This window comes from Orussus abietinus, unplaced genomic scaffold (genome assembly GCF_000612105.2).
Source record: "Orussus abietinus isolate OABI.00-Male unplaced genomic scaffold, Oabi_2.0 scaffold28, whole genome shotgun sequence".
Lineage (NCBI taxonomy): Eukaryota > Metazoa > Arthropoda > Insecta > Hymenoptera > Orussidae > Orussus > Orussus abietinus.
Genome location: NW_019394431.1, coordinates 1093000 through 1109641, shown reverse-complemented (window position 1 = coordinate 1109641; position 16642 = coordinate 1093000). Strand labels below are relative to the sequence as shown.

The 16642-nt window shown below is 52.1% G+C and overlaps 2 protein-coding genes across 2 annotated transcripts; one reads left to right on the top strand and one right to left on the bottom strand.

Annotated features, from left to right (window-relative positions):
* The first annotated feature begins 3489 nt into the window (after positions 1–3489).
* Positions 3490–11088, top strand: LOC105701137 (high-affinity choline transporter 1). The gene is made up of 7 exons (XM_012427583.1): positions 3490–3545; positions 4217–4519; positions 4872–5242; positions 5333–5637; positions 6597–6876; positions 7368–7582; positions 7963–11088. Exons 3-7 carry the CDS (start codon positions 4969–4971, stop codon positions 8662–8664), a joined length of 1776 nt encoding a protein of 591 aa, XP_012283006.1. The 5' UTR covers positions 3490–3545; positions 4217–4519; positions 4872–4968; the 3' UTR covers positions 8665–11088.
* Positions 11089–12839: 1751 nt separating this feature from the next.
* Positions 12840–16339, bottom strand: LOC105701103 (pro-resilin). Its single transcript, XM_012427549.1, has 3 exons — positions 16258–16339; positions 13714–14623; positions 12840–13488 (listed from the first exon to the last, which is right to left on the bottom strand). Exons 1-3 carry the CDS (start codon positions 16337–16339, stop codon positions 13374–13376), a joined length of 1107 nt encoding a protein of 368 aa, XP_012282972.1. The 3' UTR covers positions 12840–13373.
* Positions 16340–16642: the final 303 nt, after the last annotated feature.

The window sequence follows — 16642 nt, the reverse complement described above, 5'->3', positions numbered from 1 at the left end:
GGTCGAAAGCCAAACCAGAAATTCCGGAATGACGGGTCTGAAAGTTGAGCTACCGTTTTTTGAAGCAGCCCACGTAATAATGTGTAATATCGGAAAGAACGTCGTAGGGCAAAAAGAGCAGTTAAATTTAGGTTCATCATCGAACCAGTCTTAATCTCAATAGATATATTAGGGTGTCCCATAAGTTCCTTCCGCCCCGTGTATTTATTTCGTATAAAAAAATGGAAGAAACTTATGGGACACCCTAATATTTCAGGTCTGCAGCTCGGACATTTCGCATTCACGATCACTGAGGACCACGAGGAAAAATAGGGGGTCTGAAAATGGCGGATAGTTAAATGTTAGTTAATAGCCTCGAAGCTGGTCCGTCGATTTGTTCGTTGGGGGCTTCTGGAGGTTCCACGTCTCGTGGCCGTAAGCTGGCGAGTAATTAAGTGGAGATGCTACCTTTTGAGGAGGCCGCAGAAGACGAGGTCGCAATGCCAAACGGAGGTCGTGACTCGTGACCCAATTCGCTATCGAGAACCACTTCCTGCTGAAGAGGGTCGTCGAGGATCGGGTGACATCGAGCTACTAGACCTAGGCTGCCCGAAAAACCGTATCGAGCCTCGAGACCCTGTCTTTTGGGTTCGACATTCTCGCTCCACAATTCTCGCTAGACATTCTCTCTCGACGTCTTTCCACGTGGCCGATACCTAAATTCTCGAAAACAAGGAAGTCTAGCGGATTAATTGAATACTGCACTTGATAACGTGCAAGGATTTCCCCAAGACCGTGTATTTCAATAAACAAAAAATGGGCAAGGCCTCCACTGAGATCATCGATGATGTACCGCCTTAAATTTTACGTAACGCAAGAAATAATCCTAATTCTGCCTGACCCTCGAGGCAGCAGCTACTCCGATGAAAAGGAACAAAACCGCCTGACGGAAGTCGTGATTAAGAGTCCAACCGACGAATATTTTGTTTTTCAATTCTCCAAACCGGCAGATTCTCGAGTTGGTAACACGTAGTCCTTCGCACGAGTGTCCTGGGGAGTGGCAAGTCCTATAAATGAGGAGGAGTGCCCGAAGACGTCATTACCTCTTGGACCGTCCAGCTAGCATCTTCCCGGATTCAGGTAAACCTAGCGATTCCATCGAGAAACTTGTTTCCCAAGAACGAGCCGGTATCGACAGCAAGTAGCGATAACCTTGGTCGCCGTTCAAGGGAACCAGGTGCTAAACTCGTTAACAACCGCATGGCTTCACACGGGGTCGTGACGTCCATGGCGGCCTGGTTAATGTCAAGATTTTAAATCTCGTTTATATTTTAGGAGGGAAATTCTACAAACATGAAGTTCCTGGTGGTTTCTCTCTTCTTGGTCGTGATCGCGGTTAACGCCGCACCACCTGCTCCTCCACCAGGAGGATACCCCGATGGGTTCCTCAGTAAAGAGTGCGAGATCCCGAAGTGTACCGAGAGCAACGTCGCCCTGCAGCATCCCTTGGACTGCCTGTTGTATATTTCATGTGACGAGAACAAGGTCGCTCGAGAGGTGGCCTGTCCACCCGACCTGCACTTCAACAAGGTACCTAGAAGAGAGAAATCCACCGGGTTTTGTAAATTATCCGAGGTAATCGCGTCGAGTCAAAGAGTCACGGCATTGAGAAAGGACCTGCTCGGATCAATGGTATCCTCGAGTACGAGGCACCCCTGGGTCACCGGAAACCAGTCGCGTGGCCGGTGCGGAAAACCTCTCGGTCACGGGAATCTACCCCCGCTAACGAGCAACGCTCTCGTTTTACGCACGTGCTCATTGTCCTTGCCGTTTCACCTGACACGTGGCAAATTTTCAATCCCAACTCGTGCTTGACTCTTTGACACGCGACGCTTTGGGGTCGATGCAGACCCCGGCGAGCCTCCCCGGTGGCTCGCGTTTCAGGTTCAACGCGCTCTCCACCGGGAGCACGTCCTCCTCTTCTAAATACATAAATAATCGCCCTCTCATCTCCATCTCTCGATACAAAGTTCGATAAATTCCCCTGATCAACGCGTCCTCTTTATTCCAGGTGAAAGGAATCTGCGAGGACCAGACTCGCGCCAAGTGCAAGGTGTGCTACCAATAGTACCTCCCACAGTCTTCTTCAGGGTACCTGTTCACGTAAAGCGTCATTGCGATGAAAGAACAAATCTACGGATCCGTCTATAATCTAAATACAAGATTGTACAGCGAAATAGGACCGATTAAATTGTCTCGTGTGAGTGTGTAAGATCAGAGATGATCCTTTAGGAGGTGAAACTCCATTCTGCCCGGGTAGAATCCGATGTCGAGTTCCAGGGTAGTCGTAGGAGCGTCCAACCAAGGGAAAGACCGTCGAGTCCGCGAGGTCTGAAAAGGCGGGACCCCTGGTGGATCGCAAGGAGTGGGTCAAGTGGTATCGAGTGGTCGGCGCAAGAGGTGACTTCTCCGAGCGCGATCGCTTCGCGGTTCATCTGTGACCCACCTGCCCTTTTCGCGTCCATGGCCACCCCTTGGCCGCTGGTCGGCCACCCCCTTGGCACCGGTTATCGCCGTTAATCGGCCTTACGCTACGTTCTCCACGGTGGGGAGGTCACGTTGACCGCGTGATGACGTTTTACGGTACGCCCGCTGGGAGTGGAGAACGCCAACCCTGCTGAATGAACCCAAGCGGGAGCGGGAGAGTTCCGCCACCGCGACTTCGCATGGCGAATCGACGCAGTGCCGATAGACTCGTATCGTCATTGACATGCCGTTTACCGGTACCCGGCAGGAAAGCCGTAAACAGGGGCGAGCTCTCGTAGCTAGAGTCCCAGCGCGGTGCACGACCTCGACGAGGAAGGGGAGATGGTCACGCAAAGGGGGTGGCGGTACTACACACCCCGACCACGTAGGCGACCATGATCCTTTCGCGATTCACCTTTGACCCACCTCTTTCCCCGCCCACGGGTCTCCGTCGATCATTTCCGCGTAGGGGGTACGATTTTTCCCATTTTTCATATCTCTCTGTTTTCGCTATTTTCTCCATTGTCTCCATTTTTCTTCGATTTTCTCTATCTATTTTCGACACTTTCGTTCTCCGGTTACTACGTTTCCTTCTTTTTCCTCGTTTTTCGAGATCTCGATTTCGAGCCAGGTCTCCGTCGGAGTCTCGTCGGGGTCTTGGCCGGGGTGCCGCCGTCCTCAGGGCGCAGACTCGCGATCCCACAGTCCACGCCCCTCTCGGAAGAGTCCAGGAGGTGGTGGGACGCACCCCGTGGCGGCAGTGACGTCACGGGGGCCGAATCAATATCGCTTCCCTTCTCCTCGGGGGTGCTCGCGGCCCGTAGACGGCCTACGGACCGAGAGCCGACCGAGGGTGCCTCAGTAAGGGGAGGCCGCCGCGACGTGAAGGGACGTCGAGAGACCCGTCGCTCCCCGAGACCCGGTCGCGACCCCGAGAGCGCGAAGAGCCCGACCGGTGCGACCCGACCCGCTCCTGCGACCTCCAGGACGAAAGTTTCGGGCCGGGACGCGGACTCATCCCTCGACGTCCCTCAACCCCCGTGAGTAGTCTGTCCTCTGAGGTTTTCTCCCTTTTCCGTCCTATACAATTCTAAAACTCGATTTAAAATATTCGCGTTTCGTGGCGCTGAAAAAAAAAGAGATGAACCAGAGAATTCTTTATATGGTACTAAAAGAACATTTTGTTAAGCCAAAGAATAATTGGCTGAAAATCGAATTCAAAATATATTTTTTTGGTACGATAGAACTTTTTTTTTTCTGAGGGGAGGAAAGACGTCCTCGTCGTTCTTCCCGACATCTCTGGGCGATTATTTGAGAAAAATTGAGAAATACGATCCGTCCTTAGATATCTACATTCCGTTATCGGGAACGAGGTCCAAATCTAGAGTAAATTAATAGTTGAGATTTTCTCCTCAAAATGATCTCTGGATTTATGAAACATTTCCGGGAGTGAGGTCCACCTTTAGAGTAAATTCTCTGTAGACGTCTCGTATTTTTACATACAATGAGAGCAGGAAATTCTCTGCGCTTCTTTCGACCCTTTTTCGTATCGTAAGGAGGAAATTTTTTTTTCCTCCTCTCCGTATTGAGATTTAATTCCAGGGAACGAGGTTAATTGTTAATTGAATCTAGGATTGGTTTTTTCATCCTTAGTCGGTAATTTTGATCCGTCGAATGTCAGTCCTGGTGAGGTCACGCGTTGTTCCAGGAGGCCGAAGACGAGGCACCTACCGGCAGAGCCGCGCAGGAAGGACCCCGTCAGCAGCAGCAGCAGCGGTACCAGGAAGTTGGGTGAAAATCGATGGCCATCAGCGCCCATGGGCGGCCTCGCGTTTAGAACAAGGAATAGCCCCTCCCAGAAGACCTCGCTCCGGTGGGGCGACTGCTGCCCCCGGAACCCCAGTCCGCCGTTGTTGCTGACCGTCCGGACCGACCGTCACCAGGTCATGCCGCCCGTACCTGTCTGAGGTTGTCCCCCGTTGCTGCGCGACTGCACCCCGCGGGGTCTCCAGAGGTGCTGATCTTCCCGAACCGCGAAAACGCGACGACATCCTCCAACGCGAGGGGTTATTCGCTCAGGAAATCATGGATTTCAATGCTCGCAATCACCTGGAAATTATTGCAAATTATTGGAGATTATTGGAAATAATTGGAAATTATGGGAAATTATTGGAGATTATTGAAGATTATTGGAAATCGCCGAAACGTTGCCACGATTTTACTCTTGTCACTCGTTACCGAATCGCATTGTCGTTTATCATGTGAAATCCAAAGGCAATCATTGAAAATCATTGAATATCATTGATAACGATGAATAGCCCCTCTCTCCAACGAGCACCTCGAAGAATATCTCCGTTCCTTTGAAGGTTTCCAACCTCCCTCAAGCCAGACCGCATCCCGAACCTCGCGGACCTTCACCTCCGGCAGCTCGATCTAACTCCGGTGGACCTATCCGCGCCGAAGATGATCAACATCGCCGGAGTGATCTCGATCGTCCTCTTCTACATCCTGATCCTCGGCGTGGGGATATGGGCGGCCCGGAAGAAGGAGGCCGGGAACGATTCCGAGGAGGAGGTGATGCTGGCCGGCAGGTCGATCGGCCTCTTCGTCGGCATCTTCACCATGACGGCCACCTGGGTGGGCGGAGGATACATCAACGGCACCGCGGAGGCCATCTACACGAAGGGACTGGTCTGGTGCCAGGCTCCCTTCGGGTATGCCCTCAGCCTGGTGTTCGGTACTTTCCCTCTCTACCGTTCCACCGAATTATTTTTTTCCTCTTGATCTCAATCCTGGATCCAGGACTCACCTTTGGCTCTGTCCCCAGGTGGCATATTCTTCGCCAACAAGATGCGTCAGCAGGGGTACATCACGATGTTGGATCCACTTCAGGATGCGTTTGGTGAACGAATGGGAGGGCTGCTCTTTCTTCCTGCGCTCTGCGGGGAGGTCTTCTGGGCCGCCGGGATCCTGGCGGCCTTGGGGGCCACCCTAGCGGTTATCATCGACATGGAACAAGGCACCTCCGTCATCTTTAGCGCCTGCATCGCCATCTTCTACACCCTCTTCGGCGGCCTCTACTCCGTCGCCTACACCGACGTCATCCAGCTCTTCTGCATCTTCATTGGACTGGTGAGCGCTGACGACGGGGACCCGGGACGGGAGGACTCCTCGGGGTCGCTTCACCTCGTTGGAAAACCAATGTCGATTTTAATCCTCGGGATATCGGTCCTTAAATGGAAATAGATAGGAAAGGGGATAAGTCGAGGGGGGGAGCCTTTGAGCGAGGTACCGAGGACAATTTCGAGCCGGTCATGCACGAGGACGTGACGTGGGACAATCGATACTAGGGTTCCGCCTCCCCAGGCATTCACATTGTCAAAACTCGATTGTTCCGGAGAACCCGGACGCTCGTCGACCCTAACTAGCGAGCCAATGTAGATCAAAGTCGTGTCTTCGGCCACCCAGACGCAGGTTTTTTTTTTTTTTTCATTTACAATTTGTCCGATAACCGCTTTATCGACTTATCGGATCCTTCCTATCTCGGCCTCCCGAACGTCACGCTCGCGCGTTCGATATAAATTCGAGACCGAGCCTTGGAAGCATCGATTAGTTATTAAGGGTCGAAGCTACGTGTATTCGATGGCACGTAAGATTCGTGGGGTCGATAAGTCCTGACGTCGTCCTTTGGTCGACCTACGAAGTCCTTTCCCGTACCGTATGGACGGTAATTTATAGGTGATCTCGAGTGGATCCTGCGTTTAAGTTGATAATTCCCCGACCCGTCGTCCTTTCGGATCCCCCGTAAAAAGGGAAGCCGTTCGAGTTGTTCCTTTCAAGAGGACCTTTCAGGTTCCTTTCCGGGGTCGACAAAGGCGCACGCGTTCTCGATAGCTTATCTCCGGATGATCGATTCCTCTCCGCCGCCCTCGATCGGTTGATAAGACTCGTTGTTCGACTTTGTATGACTTATCCATCCCTATCGTCCCTAGATCATTGAGCAGACAACAAAGCGCGTTAATTCGGATGTTAAGAAATTAACCAGGAATAAATTCTAGATTAACCGAAAGGCACTTAATGTCTGATTACAGTGGATGTGCATCCCCTTCGCCTGGGCCCACCCCCAAGTGAAGCCCCTGAGCTCGATGGACGTCGACTGGATCGGCGCGGTGGAGTCTAAGGACATTTGGCGGTACATTGACAACGAACTGCTCCTGATTTTCGGGGGCATACCTTGGCAGGTGTACTTCCAGAGGGTGCTTTCATCGAAAACTGCCGGGAGGGCTCAGCTCCTGAGCTACGTGGCTGCCTTTGGGTGCATCCTCATGGCCATTCCTCCAGTCCTTATCGGCGCCATCGCTAAAGCAACAGGCAAGTGTCCCCAGTTCCTCCCCTCAAACATCCCCATCGAAGCCTCGTAACATCCCTTCGCCTATAATTAATTTTTTTTCCACATAATCTCATGGTTACATTTGTTCATTTCGTTCACCATTTGCAAATTATAAGAGTCCTTTGATCCTTCCGATACCTCATAGATCATGGTATGGGCTGATGGAACCCGATGCACTCGTCAATGGTACAAAGGGATGCGAGCTACTTGACTCGTTTCGGCGTCCGGCGAGACCGGCGAGGGTTGGTTTAGGGTTCTGGTGGTATTTACAATTTACAATGAGCCCAGGGGTGAAACGACCCCGGGATAATGGCGTGGGATCCCGCCACGTGGGTATCCCTTTGCAAGGGGGTGCGTGCTGCAACGTAAATACCCGCGGTGGCGAAGACGTGCCCCTCGGGCTGCACGTGGGGATCGATCCGTCCAAGTCGGGGGTGAAAAACCTAACCGAGGGGATGCCTTGGTGTTGCAGATTGGAACGAGACGGGGTACGGCAGCTTTCCCAAGACCGATACCGAGACGAGCATGATCCTGCCGATGGTCCTGCAGTATCTCACCCCGGACTTCGTGTCGTTCTTCGGCCTCGGGGCGGTCTCGGCGGCGGTGATGTCCTCAGCGGACAGCAGCATCCTCTCAGCCAGCTCCATGTTCGCCAGGAACGTCTACAAGTTGATCTTCCGTCAGAGGGTGAGTGAAAAGAAATTACGAGTTTCCTTATACCCGAAATCGGTCCTCGATGAATTTCCATTCGCGTTGGAAGCGACATCTCCAATTTTATACAAATTAAAAAAAAAGCGCGTACAAAGAAGTTTCGATAAATTGAAACTTTATAAACGAGACCTCTTTGACGCGACTTTCATATCGCCTTAAATCGGTTGGAGCGTTACTCGTCGATAACATAAATGATTAATATTGGAATAAAAATATATGCGGATTTGCAACGTTTCCGAAAATAACGCATCATCGCGTCACAAGAAGTTCCCGTAGGATCGAGCAGATTTCTCGATCCTCGTCTTAGAGAAGTGCACCGATTGAAAACCCCGGGTGGCATTTCTGTCCCTGTCCAGGCGTCGGAGATGGAGATCATCTGGGTGATGCGCGTGGGCATCGGGGTGGTGGGTGTCCTGAGCACGGTGATGGCGTTGACGATCCCATCGATCTACGGCCTGTGGTCGATGTGCTCGGACCTGGTCTACGTGATCCTGTTCCCGCAGCTGCTGATGGTGGTGCACTTCAAGGAGTACTGCAACACGTACGGCAGCCTGTCGGCGTACATAATCGCGTTCCTGGTGCGGGTGAGCGGAGGGGAGCCGCTGATGGGGTTGCCGGCGCTGATACACTATCCAGGGTACGACGAGGCGAACGATCTCCAGCAGTTCCCGTTCAGGACGATGGCGATGCTGATGTCGCTGGTGACGCTGGTGGGGGTGTCCTACGGGACGCAGCGAGCCTTCCTGAGCGGGAGCCTGGCGCCCGGGTACGACGTCTTCCGGTGCGTGGTGAACATCCCGGAGGACGTCGAGAGGGTGGGCCCGGACCCCGCGGAAGGGGAGCAGATGGCCGTCCTGGCGGGTGGAGTCGGCAGGCTCTACGGCAGCAAGGACGAGTCGAACGGACGAGTCAATCCCGCGCTCGAGCCGGACTACGACATGGACCCTGGATGCAGGATCGGATTGGCCGAAGACGGCGGCGGGGGCGGAGGTGGCGGCGGGCCAGGAGGCGTCGGCCCCGGCGTCGCCCGCCACCCGCAATCCAGCACCGCGTTCTAATCCCTGGTTCCGTGATCGGATGCTGTGACCAACAATAAGTGCGGTGGTGCGGTGCACCTCCTCTCCTTGCTCCTCTCCCGGATCCTGCCCCCTCCCTGCCCCCTCCCAAGGAGAGGGATGAGCGCCCATCGTGGATTCCAGGTTCCCGTGGGAGGAAATCGGGATCGATGCAGAGAGTCCATCCGAAGCATCGCCGACGTTGTCCCTTTTATCGGTCCCACCCTTGACGCCGGAATCGCTCATCCCTGCCCACCAGGTCCCGCTTACGAGCACCCGTACGTATACGAGACTATACATACACGCGTTCCCATGTACCGGCACTGCACCGCCTGTTAGGCCTAGTCATTTTGTTTTGGAGATGTATATTTAGAGTCTATCAACCGCTTGCGAGAGAACTATGCCAGTGGCCAGCCGATGCACCGAGGGGCCCGTCGACCGGTTCCGAAATCCTATTCCCGAGGTCCTTCGACGAGGTCCTGGCCATCGCGGGAGGAGGCCTCGTTGACAAGAGTCCGACTGGTAGATACCGCTCCCCGTTACGAGCGTCCGAGATACAACGATCCTTCGAGGACAGGGAACGCTCGATTTGAAAATGGTCCCCATGTACCTTGAAGACCCCCCAGCAATACGTAACTCTAGGCTCGTTCTTACCTGATAACGCAATCATCCGTTTATACGATCGTGTAATTATTACTCGAGGAATTAACTCGTCGATACGAAATTTTGGGACTGGCCAGCAGACTCGCATCCCGTAACCTCGTCACCGCGTCGCGACGCTTCCTCGGCGCTCTCCTCCGGCACCAGGTGAGAGACAATGCCGACCTTTCGGGACGGCGTCGCGGTAGGCGACGCCTTCTTTAGCCGGGAAAATGCATCCGGTATATATGCACATCGATGTTAGAGGACTACCGAGAAGCTTTTATACGTATGTCGAACGTTCTTCCCTTGAACGCGGCGGAGGGGGCAACGAGGAGCGACGTTCCTTAGGATGTGTATTTTATTAGGCATATCGGCGTCGCGACGCGCTCGGTGGGGTATAGATTACTGATAATGCAGGAACGAGCGGTCGTTATCTATCGGTGCATCGGCTGATTTGCAGATCCGTTGTGTTTAACAATATAGTATATGTAACGTCGCGGCTGCATCGCGACGAGGCGTGTGTTAGGTTACTATGAGCGTAACTTTTGAAGAGAGAGGGAGAGAAAGGGGAAGAGAGAGAGTGAGAGTGAGCAAGAGAGAACGAGTGGCGTAGAGAGGAGTGAGAGAGACATACATATCTATGATACGCGTTAATAAACATATCCGCGAGAAGACTACACCTCGCGGGGGGTCCCTCCCCCCGCTGATCGAACGTTAATTCCATTCGATTATTTATTGCCGTTGTCGTCATCGACGCCGTTGTTGACTACTTTTATTTTCACTCGTTGATCGCTCATACCCTGGAAAGCTCCGCTCGACCCTCGTCGAAGTGGCCGATCGATCGATATCGATTCCTGGATCGCGATCGATGCCTTCGTTCTTTTTTTTTTTTATCTTGGTTTTATAACAGGTTCTCGAGATTTTCTGCCCACATTCCGCGTAGGAGAAATTCACCGAGACGTAACTAGGATATTACGAGACGGTACAACAGGTGCCCATGTAAATACGCAGGAGGACACGCGGATGCACACCTTACGTGCTTCCAAGTGTCCCTCTCGGGCCCGGAAACTTTCTCTTCCTAGTCGAACGATAGGAAGAGTCTTTTCCACCGTTTCATATCGTCGCTTAATATGTTTAGAAGAAAAAAAAAAAAAAGGAAATAGATCCCGGCGGGATTCGATCCCTCGACCGCGAGTCGGCGACTTCGACGCCTCGACGGGGCTTTCAGGGTCGCGCGAATCTATTTTCGGGAGAATTCCCGAGTCACATTTTGCGATAATTCGTGAGTTTCCTTTAGGAGGAATTCGCAAATATTTCTTTCCACCCGGAAGGATTCGCGAGTTTTCGCAAGAATTACCGAGCCTCTCTTTGGGAAAATTGACGAGGGTTCGCGAGAGATCGTGAGTTTCTTTTCGGAGAAATTCGCAAATCTGTTCGCGAGAATTCGCGGGTCTCTTTCTGGGGAAGATTCACGCGTCACCGCGAGAATTCGGGAGTCTCTTCCTTAAAGGAATCGCGAGGGTCATCACACGAGAATCCGCGAGTCTCTTTTCGCGAGCTCGCCGCGAGGGCTCAAGGGAGGATTCGCGGGCGAACACCCTTGGCCAATGTTGGGGGTTAGTTGTAAGGGTTGCGAGAGTTGTCACGGGGGTTGTTACAGTGTTTCCTTTCCTTTTTTCCTTTCGATTATTCGAACTCGAGGTGGACGTTCCCTCGGCGAGTCCGCCCCGGAGCTGTTCCGCGCGAGCTGTCACCTACATATCAATTACAGTTGTAACGACGTAACGAAACCTATACATATCACGAAGTATGCTATCGTTAACTAGAGTAAGAGTAAGTGGGTGGGGTGGGTGGGGCCGGAACGAGGGGTGCGCCAAAAATGGGGGGTCCCGACCCTCCCTCTTATCACGGCGCCTCTTATCAAGGGCTGTCCACGCCGAACGGTCTCGCACGATCTTCCGCGATTTTCCGCGATTCCCTCGACTTTCCCCCCCACGTCGCGAGGTAAAACAATTAACCCTTTCCTCCCTAACCCCTTCGACCCTTACCAAAAAGAAACCTCTCGATCCATCAGCTGCACCCAGAAAAACATTTTTCAGAATCATAGTAGTTATCATAATATACCACCAGACTAATTAACGTAACAAAGTTCATTGGTCAATAACGCTCGGTCGAGTGCATCAAATATTCAAGTAAATCACGCGAGATATTAATATAGTTTGTTATATTTGGGGTATCGACTGAAAATTCGATGCTTTCGACCGAGACGTTTTCGGAAATTAGGAGGCAATTGAACGATTTTTATGATGGGTAATTTTTGTCCTGCACGCACGGTTGGTAATCCAGGTAAGGAGGTAATTCTCCGTAGAGGGTATTTTTATGCTGGGAAAGGGTTAAATCGACTTTTTCCTCGCGACTCGGGCCGGAAAGCTCGAAATTGCGGTGATTGCTTGACAAGTTACCTGCTCCTAGTCCGGTCGTAAAAAAGAGTCCTACTGTCGTGCGTTCCCACGGGATACCCGTAGCCCCGAGTAACGATTATCGATAACGATGTATAATATAAATGCAGATTACCCGTCAGAGCGTATCCCACGTACACAGGTACCTTATCGGCGCCAGCGTTACTCGGTACCGTACTATGTATATTATATATATATACCTATGTGTAAAATTGATTTTAAGTGAGACGAGATGTTGATTGTAAATGTTAAAAATAAACGGTGTATAAAAGGAACCGTCGAGCGTGGAGATCTATAGCGTGGCGATAGTTCGCCAGGTTTTCTGGAAATAGCCGGGGACGGGTATAGCGTGTCAAATGCGCCTCTGTAGATCAGATGTTAATTTAATGCTCGTATAAAGGGGACTCCTGACATTTCAATGAGCCTTTTTAACACGGCCTCCATCATGGGGAGGTTTAACTCGCATGACACCGGACGACGCCGATGGCGCTCATTAAAAAAGAGCCTTCGTTCATCCAGGACAATTTTCACCGACAAGATAGAAAAAAAATCTCTTTCCTTTCATATGCAAATGACTAATTTCTTTTAATCCATTCACTTGCCCGGTCCAAGCTCATTTTCACCGGCGATTACATCGAGAAAGTCCCCTTTTGTATGTGAATTTTTTTTTGTTTAATTTCTCCGGTATTTGGGAAATTTTATGCTAGGGTAATAAATCTAGTTCAAAATGGAGGCTTTCGAGAGGACTGAACGTGGAGGGTTTTCGGCATCCATTTGGAGGCTACCTCTCATCGGGTAGTTGGCTTTAGAGGGAGCCAAAAGAACGGAAAGACCTCTTAGTTATTTATGCGTTCCCGAGCAGAGAACTCGCGAATCGATAAATCGACCGACCGACTAACCTTACTCAGATATTCGCCCGAGGGTTTGCCGATATCGTCGAGGGGGGGCGATCAAAAACCAAGGGAACTCCTCGTGGTCCTCTTCAGCGTAGCGGCTTTATTAGTACAAAAAGCGTCTTTACAAAATAAATAAATTACTCGCAACCGCGCGGATCGTCCATGGTAGCTGTTGGGCCGAGTCCTCGAGGCGGTGCGGGAATTTCGAGTTTCCCGGAAGCTCCGGAAGCTCTTCAGGGTAGAAAAAGGAGTAGAAAAGGTCTCTTCGAGTCGGACCAGGTCTCGTTCAGGTCGAAAGGCGGTTTGGCCTCTCCTCCGAGGTCTCGTCGCGGTTAGTCGAAAGGATGCCTCGTGGCTTTCGTGGGGTGCTTCGAGTCTTCGAGGACTCCTTCGAGGTGGCAGTCCTCAGGGTAAGCTCTTCGAATTCTTCGCTCTTCCTCGAGAAGCTAATTTTTCGACGCTCGTCAGACAGCTGGATAGTTGTCTTGGTCGTGCGTTGAAAAGTTATTCTTCCCCTTGCGACAATCCCTGTTGGATGTTCCAAGGTATCGATATAAGGAACGAGGAACGACGTTTCGTTGCTTAACGCCGCCCGGTCGAGAATGGCGGTCGATCTTAGACCGCGACTTGACCTTGCTCCTTATATTTATTGTACAGTTGTGTCAAGGCTCTCGGAATGTTCTGAAGTCAGTTAAGGGGCCGCTCTCGGTCGGGATTAATATTGGTAGCCTCCGTTGCTGGCGTAGCTCTGTCCTCCACCGCCTCCGCCGCTGCTGGGAGCGCCGTAGGTCGAGGATGGTCGTCCACCACCTCCGGAGTACCCCCCGGATCTGGTTCAAAAGTTTAGATCGTTTATATAGAAGCTACCTAAGTTACCCAAGAGTATCAGAGTCTTGGGGTTAAGTCTTTCCATGACTTCTTCAAAGGGTAGCTATTAAGTATCTAAATAGCACGAGGTAGAAAAGTGATGTTCCGACAATGGACTGATCTTCCCCCAGGAGAAATCACGGTTAATTAATTAATTAATAATGATGTAAAATTATCGTTGAACTCACCCGCCGCCGAATCCGCCGCCGAATCCGCCTCCGAATCCGCCACCGGAGCTGGGTGCCCCATAGCTGGAGGAGGGTCGTCCACCTCCGAAGCTACCTCCAGCAGAAGGTGCCCCGTAGCTAGAGGAGGGTGCCCCACCTGAGTAGCTGCCGCCCCCAAAGCTACCACCGGAGCTGGGAGCGCCGTAGCTGGAAGAGGGCCTGCCGACCGAGGGAGTGCCGTAGCTGGAGGACGGTCTGCCACCTCCGAAGCTTCCACCACCAAAGCTACCGCCTCCGAAGCTACCTCCGGAGCTGGGGGCACCGTAGCTGGAAGATGGCCTGCCACCTCCGAATCCACCACTGGATGGGGCGCCATAACCGGAAGACGGCCTGGAAGCTGGCGCGCCGTAGTTGGAGGAAGGCCTGGATGGGGTGCCGTAGCTGCTGGACGGTGCTCCACTTCCGCCTCCGAAGCTGCCTCCGAAACTGCCTCCAAAGCTACCTCCTGAAGACGGGGCGCCGTAGCTGGACGAGGGCGCGGAGTAGCTCCCACCTCCCGAGCTGGGTGCGCCGTAGCTGGACGACGGCGCCGAGTAGCTCCCACCTCCACCCGAACTCGGGGCTCCGTAGGTGCTGGATGGAGAGCTGCCTCCGAAACTACCCCCAAAACTACCGCCTCCGGATGACGGGGCGCCGTAGCTGGACGAGGGCGCACCACCTCCGAAGCTACCGCCGCCTCCGAAGCTACTGCCACCCCCGAAACTACCGCCCGACGACGGCGCGCCGTAGCTGGAAGAGGGAGCTCCGTAGCTCGAGGAGGGGGCGCCGCCCCCGAAACTTCCGCCGCCACCCCCGAAACTTCCGCCGCCGCCTCCCAGGTTCGGCGTCCCGTAGCTCGTTGACGGAGGAAGATAACTACCCGTCAGGGGCGCTGCAAAGAGAGACTTTGTACATCCGTGTCCGCCTTTCCTTAGGCCACCGTGGTGACATCGGTAGAGAAAGTGTGGGAGAACGTCGGCTTCCTTATCACCCTCATTTTCGCTGTGGTTAGACTTTAACTCGCGTTATCCCGCGTATTGTCGTCACGATTATGTCGGTCAGTTGTTATGTACGATGACTCGAATATGTAACGGGATTATTTATTTGCTTTGAATCTATTTTATGGTCATTTTATGGCTATATCTAGTTTCTTCGAGGTCTACTTTTTGGGGACATCTTTGGGGACATCAATAGCCGGGCTTCACGAATGCCCAACTTAATGCCGGCCGAAACTAAGTCGAGGTCGTCAAGGAAATTTATTCCAACCTCCTCGCTAATGCCTCAAGAAAGTTCCCTAGAGTCGTAAGCACGTTTTCACCGCTAATCCTGTTATCCATCACGCAGGAAAGTTTATTGCAAAAAGTGGCTTTCATGGGAGGTGGATGGAGCGGACAGGCGATGATGCGCGTCTTTGGGGCATTATGGCTGTGCCTGATATCAAAAGTGCATCGGGAAGATTGACGTATTCTCTTAAATTTATCATCCTGGAAGGACTTGCCGTTGCAATTACCAAATGTGGCGCGATTATTATATACGATTTAAACGAAGCCGAATTGTCCTGATCGGCGATTCTCCTTATGTTCCATTTTTTTTTCCTGCACTTTGGATCGCGGATTTTCGTCGTCCGAGCGCGATTTCCCCTGCGAACGATAAGGGAAAGTCCTTCGCCGAGTTGCAAATGCACTTTCGCGAGTGACCCCGCCTATGCAGGAGGAGTGCAGCTCGTAAAAGCGACTCGCGAGATCTTCGCGCCTCGTTTCCGATTTTCACGCGCCGCGCCGAGTGCACCAAAGGACGGCAATTTGTTCCGTCATCTTAACTGCAGAAGGAGCACTCGCTTTCGATGGTCTATGGAAATAAATATCGCTTTTTTCCCTCTCCGGCTCGACCTGGACAAGTAACCATAGGGTAGACAAAGACCACGATTACGTTCAGTCTCTCTCCCTGATTACCTCGCTTTAACCTGATTTCCCCAATTCTTCTAACGAACCTTCGAATATGGACTTTCTCCTCTTCCTCCCTAACAAGGCCCTGAAGAGGAACTCGTAGTTTAAATGGACCTCTTACTTTCGTTTTCCAATTCCATGGTTTCTTCCGCTTAGGCCATTCCGCCTTTCTAGTTTCTATTTTCCTAATTTCCGAACGCGTCACTGGAAAGAATATGCTCTTGGCCGAGAAATAAATCCCCCGACACGAGAAATCGACGAGATGAAAATCCCTCGAGACTATTATTATAAATTTACTCCCTGAGAAAAAAAAAATTTCACCGAACCAGAGAAATATTTTCTTCACTCAATGAATTTTACCCCATGGGCTCAAATAAATGGAACGCCACGTTTCTTCGGGGGAGCGATAATTTGAGTTTATTCCAGTGAATACTTGAATTAAAAGAATATTTCTTTAATACTATTGAAACATCTCCTTGGTTCGTGGAATTTCTTTCTCAGGGGGTCAGTTTTGGAAGGAAGATTTCCCCGGTTCCGATGAGACGAGGAGGTGATAAGATGATAAGACGACCGTACTCACCATCGGCGCTGCAGGGTGGAAGGAGGAGAGTCGCCGCCAGGGCGGTCACCACCACGGGGGCCCATCGATTCGTGGGCCACATGACGTAAGATCGATTTTTAGAATCCGAGTCGATTCACGTGCAGAGGATCCGCGGGGGGTCCCCTGGTCTCGGAAGGAAGGACGGAAAAAACTGGCGCGGAAGGCTCGACCGGTCGTTTGATTAGGTCTAACGTGCTTCAAAGACGGCGGATCTGGCTTATATAGTTGGCGGTCTTTCGGAGAAAGTCCCCGAGGTGCAGGAGGATGCCTCGACACAAGGAGGATGAGTCTTGGTGGGGACCGCGGCTGGGGATGACGAGTGGCCGAAGAGAGGAGGAGATGCGCCCGGGTTGACCCTGGCCAC

Bases quoted from the DNA above. Each gene is read 5' to 3' on its own strand.
- LOC105701103 (XM_012427549.1), bottom strand. From the start codon at position 16,339: ATGTGGCCCACGAATCGATGGGCCCCCGTGGTGGTGACCGCCCTGGCG. The intron at 14,624-16,257 runs GTGAGTACGGTC...CTCTCTTTGCAG, and splicing joins TCCACCCTGCAGCGCCGATG to CGCCCCTGACGGGTAGTTAT. The intron at 13,489-13,713 runs GTGAGTTCAACG...CTTTTGAACCAG, and splicing joins GGCGGCGGATTCGGCGGCGG to ATCCGGGGGGTACTCCGGAG.
- LOC105701137 (XM_012427583.1), top strand. From the start codon at position 4,969: ATGATCAACATCGCCGGAGTGATCTCGATCGTCCTCTTCTACATCCTG. The intron at 5,243-5,332 runs GTACTTTCCCTC...CTCTGTCCCCAG, and splicing joins TGCCCTCAGCCTGGTGTTCG to GTGGCATATTCTTCGCCAAC. The intron at 6,877-7,367 runs GCAAGTGTCCCC...TTGGTGTTGCAG, and splicing joins CGCCATCGCTAAAGCAACAG to ATTGGAACGAGACGGGGTAC.